General features: G+C 33.5%; 1 protein-coding gene across 1 annotated transcript; it reads left to right on the forward strand.

The window, feature by feature from the left end:
• The first annotated feature begins 4,270 nt into the window (after positions 1-4,270).
• On the forward strand, positions 4,271-4,606 carry LOC127095956 (uncharacterized mitochondrial protein AtMg00820-like). The gene has a single exon (XM_051034593.1). The coding sequence runs from the start codon at positions 4,271-4,273 to the stop codon at positions 4,604-4,606; it is 336 nt and encodes a 111-aa protein (XP_050890550.1).
• The last annotated feature ends 3,537 nt before the right edge of the window (positions 4,607-8,143 follow it).

Consider the following 8,143-nt stretch of genomic DNA (forward strand, 5'->3'; position numbering starts at 1 on the left):
TTTACCAAATGATGAAACTCCGGTGAGGGACCATCGGAGAAGACGACCAAAGTTTATCTCAGGCCATTTGAGTTTGGAGATACATTGTATAATTGGAATGTTTTGATTGGTCCAATTTGAATTAGATCCCGTGTTTTATTCTGGCTAAATTCCACCGTGCATCCAAGCCTGAGAATTGTTGGATCTGCCATGTCAATTAATGAGGCCAAATCAACGCTCCATATTTTTTCTAATTTTGTTTCTTTTTCTATTTTTATTTTTAATTGTATTTTCTTTTAAAATTCATAGAAAATTCATTTTACATCCAAAAAATCCCAAAATAATTTCTAAAAGTCTCTTTTATTTTTCTCCATCTGATTTTTATTTTTCCACATTTTATTTTATTGATTTTTTTATGGAATTTCTCTTTTCTCCTTTGTTTTACTTGATTTAAAAATACTTTTATGGATTTTTTAATTCTGAAAAATTTATTATATGCTTCTTATTTTATTTCTAACCTTCCATAATTTTGATGGCCATTTATTTGGTGTCTTGAAGGACTTTATGGATTTTTCACTTTATTTCTATTTTAAAATTCATTTTAAAAATAATTTTGTTTCATTTTATATTTGTTTGACCTTTGTGGACTTCTGTTGCTCTTGGATCATGATTGTTTTAATCATATGTCTCATCAAACTCAATAGAGTCCGTATAGAAAGACTAAGATGTCTTGTCCATAAGATCTAACAATAATAAAATCTCTTACATGTGGTAAGGGGACTGAAGTACTCTCGGATTGTGAGGGGAACCAGTATATGTCTCAATGTTCTTTATTTTCCATACTTTACTATTTTATTGCATAACCAAACCAGAAAAGAAAGAACAAGTTTTCATAAAACCGGAAAAAGTTTTCAAAGAACCTAATTCACCCCCCTCTTAGGCGCAAACTCAACTTATATTTGGTATCAAAGCGGGTTATTGGTAACTTGCTCTTTAGATCCAGAAGATGGATTCCACAAGCGCAAACCCGGTTTTCAAAGATGGTAGTAGTAGCAACAAACCCCCTATATTTTCTGGAGAATATTTTGATTTCTGGAAAATCCGCATGAAAGAACATTTAGAAGCACAAGGATATGGTATATGGGAAATTATTGAAAATGGTCTGCATAGTCCAATTAGTATGGTCAATGGTGTTGGAACCCCTAAGGTTAAAAGTTCCTATGATGAAGACGATAAGAAAAGAATACTTAATGAAAAGAAAGATATCAATATTCTTCAAAGTGCATTAAATATGGATGACTTCTTCCGCATATCTCAATGTAAATCGACAAAAGAAATATGAGACACTTTGGTGGAGACTCACGAAGGAACTGCTGAAGTTAAAAGATCCAGATTAAACACATTGAGTCAAGAATATAAAATGTTCATAATGCAGCCCGAAGAATCCATTATTGCATTGCAAAAAAGAATTTTTCACTTGATGAATCATTTTATTTCTCTCGAAAAGACCTTTACAAATGATGATCTCAACCTTAAAGTATTAAGATCCTTGACTAGAGAATGAGAACCAAAAGTAACGGTTATATTGGAGAAGAAAAGTATTTCTACCATGACATTCGCATCATTATTCGGAAAACTCCAAGAGAAGGAGCTTGAACATGGAACACTTGAAAAGCATGAAAGTCAAGAGAAGAAATCCAAAGGCATTTCTTTGAAAGTAGACTCAAAGGAAGATAGGGATGATGGCGCACCGGAGGAAGATGAAAATTTCACGCTCCTTGTTAAAAGGCTTGGTAGGTTTTTTGGTAAAAATGACAAATCCTTTTATACAAAAAGAAATAAACATTTCAAGAAAAGGGAGGCTTCCACATATACACAAGATGTCACATGCTATGAATTTGGAAAACAAGGTCATATAAAGTCGAATTGTCCGAAACTCTCCAAGAAAGGTGGCTTTAAAGGCAAGAAGGGATTCAAGAATAAAAATACATATGTTGCATGGGAAGATAATGAGATAAGTTCTTCATCCGGATCAGAAAGCTAAGAATGTGCAAATCTAGCATTGATGGCTTCACATCATTCCGATGATGAAAAAGATAAGGTTAGTAACGATTTTTATCTTTATGATAGTGATGAATAAGGTTCTATAAATGAACTTCTTAAAGAATGCAAAATTCTGTATAAAACAATATCATCACAAAAGAAACTAATTTCATCTCTAGAAGAAAAAGTCGTGACAATGGAAAAAGATGTCAATGATGAAAAACAAAAGATGATTAGTGAAAAACAGAATTTTGTATGTCAAAATTATGAATCACTTTCTTTCCAAATTGTCTAATTAAAAAGGGTTCTTGAAAGGTACGAGAACGGAAAAATTGGGTTGGAAGGTTTCCTTAGCCAACAAAGATATTCCAATGATAAAAGTGGACTTGGTTATTCAAAGTTTTCCAAACCAAGTTCTAGTAAAACTATCTTTGTTAAAGATAATGGCCAAACATCCAAAGAGAAAGTGGACAAGCCAAAAGTTGTTCGTCATTATCCTAAAAGGAAAAGATTTGCTAAAAAGAAATCTTATGTTCCTAGATATAGAAGAAATTTTGAACCTACTTGTTTTTATTGTGGAATAGTTGGCCATACACCTAATGCTTGATATGTTAGAAACTTTAGTATAGCAAGTGGGCATTACGTTTAGGTAAAGAAAGATACTAATTATGAAGGACCCAAAGCAATTTGGGTACCTAACAAAACTTAATTTGTTTTGTAGGAATTCTTGAAATCCACATCAAATCTATGGTATCTAGATAGTGGTTTTTCCAAGCATATGACAGGAGACCTGGATTTTTTTTCAAATCTAGTGCTTAAGGTCAATGGTTATGTTACTTATGGAGATAACAACAAAGGAAATATGCTTGGCATAGGCAAAGTTGGATCACCACCTTTCACATCAATTGAAGATGTTCTTTATGTTGAAGGACTAAAGCACAATCTTCTAAGCATTAACCAACCTTGTGACAAAGGCTTCAAGATTAAGTTCACAAAAGATGAATGCTTGGTTGAAGATGAAGTCACCAATGAGGTAAAACTCAAAGGTAAAAGAGTAAATAATATATTTATGATTTCCCTTGATGATTTGTCTTTGAAGGTAAAATGTCTCATGGTGAACAACAATGATGCATGGCTATGGCATATGAGAATTGCTCACATTCATATGGAACACTTGAATAAACTAGTCAAGCATGATATTATCATTGGATTTCCTAAGATGAAGTTTGTCAAAGATAGATTATGTGATGCATGTCAAAAGGGAAAGCAAACCAAATCAACTTTCAAACCAAAGAATGTGGTGTCCACTTCAAGGCCACTACAATTGTTGCATATGGACTTATTTGGTCTATCGAGAACAAGAAGCTTCAGAGGTAACATATACGCTTTAGTTATTGTTGATGATTTTTTTAGATATACTTGGACATTCTTTTTAGTCTAGAAAAGTGATGCATTCAAGGCGTTCAAGAAGTATGCAAGGCAAATCCAAAATGAGAAATCACTAAAAATTGCCTCCATAAGAAGTGACCATGGAGGAGAATTCCAAAACGCCTCTTTCGAAGAATTTTGCGAAGAACATGGAATCTTTCACAATTTCTTGACACTAAGGACTCCTCAACAAAATTGAGTGGTGGAGAAAAGAATAGGTCATTCGTGGAACTTGCAAGAACAATGCTTAGCGACTCGAATCTTCCAATATTTTTGGGCGGATGCGGTAAGCACGACATCCTATGTAAGTAATAGAGTTATTATAAGACCTATTTTGAAAAAGACTCTTTATGAACTTTTAAAAGAAAGGAAACCAAACATTACTTATTTTCACATTTTTGGATGCAAATGCTTTGTCTTAAACAATGACAAAGATAATCTCGGTAAGTTTGATGAAAAGTCCGCTGAAAGTATTTTTCTTGGCTATTCTCTCTCTAGTAAAGCATATAGAATTTATAATAAACTAACTTTAACTATTGAAGAATCTATGCATGTTTCTTTCGATGAAACTAACCCCTCCAAGGAGGATGTTATTTTGTGTGATGATGATGATATTTTAGATGTTCCTCAAGAAGATACTTCCAAAGTCAACAATGATAATCAAACGAAACATCATGAAGAACCAATTCAACAAGAGTCAAATGATAACGATGTACCTAAATAATGGAGAACTCATAGAGATCATCCAATTGATAAAGCCATTTGTGATATTAGTCAAGGAGTTGCAACAAGATTAAATCTCAAACATGCATGCTTGAATATGGCATTTGTTTTACAAATTGAACCTTCCAAAGTTGATGAAGCCTTAGGAGACGACCAATGGATAGTTTCAATGCAAGAAGAGTTAAACCAATTCGAAAGGAATCAAGTTTGGGAACTTGTCCCTAGGCAAAGTGGTAAACACATCATAAGTACCAGATGGGTATTTAAGAAAAAGCTTGATGAGAACGGCATAATTGTTCGAAACAAAGCAAGGTTGGTGGCCCAAGGATACAATCAAGAGGAAGGCATTGGTTTTGAAGAAACGTTCGCTCCGGTTGCAAGGTTAGAAGCTATCCGTTTATTACTTGCTTATGCTTATTCATTAAATTTTTAGTTATTCCAAATGGATGTCAAGAGCACCTTGTTGAATGGCTACATCAATGAAGAAGTCTATGTCAAACAACCCTCGGTCTTTGAAGACTTCAAGAATCCTTCACATGTCTTCAAGTTGAAGAAATCTCTTTATGGCTTAAAGCAAGCACCAAGGGCGTGGTATGATCGACTTAGCAACTTTCTTTGTAAAAGAGGATTTGAAAAAGGTAAAGTTGAAAATACCTTGTTTATTAAGAAAACAAGAGGTAACATTTTATTGATTCAAGTCTATGTTGACGACATCATATTCGGCTCAACAAACAAAGAAATGTGTGAATAATTTTCATTTATGATGCAAGGAGAATTCGAGATGTCCATGATGGTTAAGATGGACTATTTTCTTGGACTCCAAATTAAGCAAATAAAGGATGGAATCTTCTTCAACCAATCAAAGTACTTCAAAGAGTTGTTGAAAAGATTTGACATGGATAGTTGCAAGGTAATGTCTACTCCAATGGGATTCGGAACTTATGTTGATCAAGATGAATAAGGTGTTTCGATTGAAATTACAAAGTATAGAGGTATGATTGGTTCCTTACTATAGTTGACGGCAAGCCATCCTGATATAATGTTTAGTGCGTCTCTTTGTGCGTGGTTTCAAGCCAATCCAAAGGAATCATATTTCACCATTGTTATAAGGATCATGAAGTATCTCAAAGGAACAACGAATGTTGGCCTATGGTATCCAAAAGGTAGTATATGTGATTTAGTTGAATATTCTGACTCAGATTATGCAGGTTGCAAAACTGATAGAAAAAGTACAAGTGGAATTGTAGCGGTAAATTCATGACCATCAAGCTATGGATAAGCTAGACGTCAAATAAACAAGAGTCGCCACCACGCTTTTATTGTTTCCAAGGGAAAAGGGAAAAGTACGAAGAAAACCTAAAGGATAAGAAGTTCTCAAATCAAAACTAATAAAATTCAAGAGATTACAGGTAAGGGGGTTGGTTACACAGAGGGAAGGTGTTAGCACCCAAAGTGTCCTAGATACTCCCAGGGAGCCATTTCTTGTGTGCATATGTATTCTTTGTACAAATGATGTTTGCAATCAAATAGAAAGGAAGGATGAGAAAAGAGTTCATTAATTATATTTTTGTATTTGACAAGACCTTCAGACTTGTGCCTACATACCAACATAAAAATGAGGGATCAAAACCTCATAGTTCGTGGTATCAATTTTAATGTGGATGCATTGCTTTTAACAAAAAATTTAAGTTTGAAAGGCACAAAGGCCTAAAATAATTTGAATGAGTGTTAGTTATTTTTGGCTTTTGAAAATTTTAAGTCAAGTATAGTTAAGTTTATTTACAAGTTTGCTTAAGAAAAGAGTTTGAAAAATGCGATGGCATAAGGCCAAAGTTTCTAGTTTGCAATATGGTCAAAGTTTAGAAAAAACAGACACAAGCAAAGAAGATTTTTAAAAGGAGGGAGAGATTTTAAAATTAAAGAAGTGGGGAGGAAATGAAGAGACTAATCCTAAGCATAAATTTAAAAGTTGAGAGTTGAAAAGATCGGACCAATGGTGCTGCAATCCAATAGACAAGAATATCATATAGAAACCCACAATTCCCTTGGACTTTAGAATCAAGCAACAAACAATGCACAAAATATCAACTTGAAGAGCAAGGCATCAAATAAAGATATCCCCATCCAAGCTTAGAAACTCCATGATCTTCTTCAAATTTTCCCATGTAGTAGATGAATTCTAAGATGGCATAAGTCACAGGTTCAAAATAACAGCTTCACAATGATCATGTTGCAGATGAAGTCAAATGGATCTTCAATATTGTATCAGATGAAGTTTCACATTACAAGCACTTGGTTACATGAAAGTTGGCATTGGCCAAGTCCTTTTCATAAGGAATGTTGCCTAAGTTCTAAGTCCAATTTTCTCAAAGCAAACCTATAGTTCATACAAGATATTTTTTAGGGTTTTTGTTCTTATTATGTACATTAATGGTCAAAGACCACATAAACAAACACAATATACACAAACAAGATATATCACAAAATATGGTCCAAATGGACAAAGTGAAAATGACATTAACATAAACAACTTGAATGCTATGAATAATGGCAAATGAATAAGGCTTAAAAAATAAAGTGCATTAAAGATAAATGACTTAAAATTAAATGTTAGTTGTTAATGGGATAGAAGTTAGTATTGCTTTTTCTTCTTTTTTTGTTTAAGTCATTCTTTGGAGAACACTCAACCCACTTATCACAAACATGGATCCTTGAACCAAGACATCTTAGAAAGGAAGGAAAAAAGGCCAAATTTTCACACAATACCATGAAAGAGGGGAGACTTACAATCTCACTAACTAGAATGCTATGCCTTTTGTGTCAAACTTTAGCGCTATGTTAAGCATCGTAAATTGACTTATGTAGAAGTCACAACTATTTGAGGTCGAGCAATAGAATTTTGGTGTTAATGCATGTTAGAGACATAACATGATGACCTATGCTCATGAAACATACCACACATAAAAAGAATATGCAAAGTGTGGGGGGTGGGGGGGGGGGGGGGGCTAATCTCATCCATACTTATGTTGATTTTGCAATCAACTAGCCTTAGGATATAGAGATATCATAGGTTCATAACATGAATTCATAAAGAAGGGGAATGAGATGAAGAGGGAGGAGAAATAGATCAAACTCAAATTGGACAAAGGAGGACTTTTACCAAGTTAAGATCATTCATTCATTTTGGGAGATGGAATGTACATTCCATCAATCCCCTAAATCCAATGATCTTAAGCTAACAAAGTCAAATCAACCTTGACCAAGGCCCAACAACACAAGTCAAACTCACAAAGGCAATTAGAATTGCTCTACACAATTAATTTGGCATTTAATCATTTAAAAATAATGCATTAAATTAAATATGGCCGGTCAATTTCCTAAAACCTCATCAAAACACAAAAGAAATGGCAATGAGATTTATCATAGGTCAAACAAGGTCAAAGGACATTGGAGAAAATTTTTCAGAATTTTTGGAAACTTAAAAGCATTTTTAAACAGTTAAAAATATTCACAAAATTAATTAAATCATGAAAATATTAATAATGATCCAAAAAATAATTTTTATTCAGAAAATGAAAGAGGATTTTGTTTAAATTTTTTTAGTGAAACTCTCATATTTTTTGGATAAATATTAAAATTAATATGAATTAATGAAAATAAAAGGAATAAAAATAAAAATCAATGGCTCTGAACACTTCTAGCTCATAGCCGAAGCCAAAGGCCGGTTATCTTCTCCGATGACCCTGGCCGGACTGGTTCAATCATCACCATATCATAAATGAAAAAGAAGGACATGATCTTAAAGAAAAAATGGCGTAGATCACGAATATCACCTCAACTTAACCTAACTCCAAGTATATAGAGATACGTGGAGTTGAATTTTGAGGTGTGTCAACTGAGTTACTTCGATTTGACCTCAAAGCAACTCAATCTTCTTGCCTACATTGATAGGACTTCAAACAACTAAAGA

The sequence above is a fragment of the Lathyrus oleraceus genome, chromosome 6, assembly GCF_024323335.1.
Source record: "Lathyrus oleraceus cultivar Zhongwan6 chromosome 6, CAAS_Psat_ZW6_1.0, whole genome shotgun sequence".
Lineage (NCBI taxonomy): Eukaryota > Viridiplantae > Streptophyta > Magnoliopsida > Fabales > Fabaceae > Lathyrus > Lathyrus oleraceus.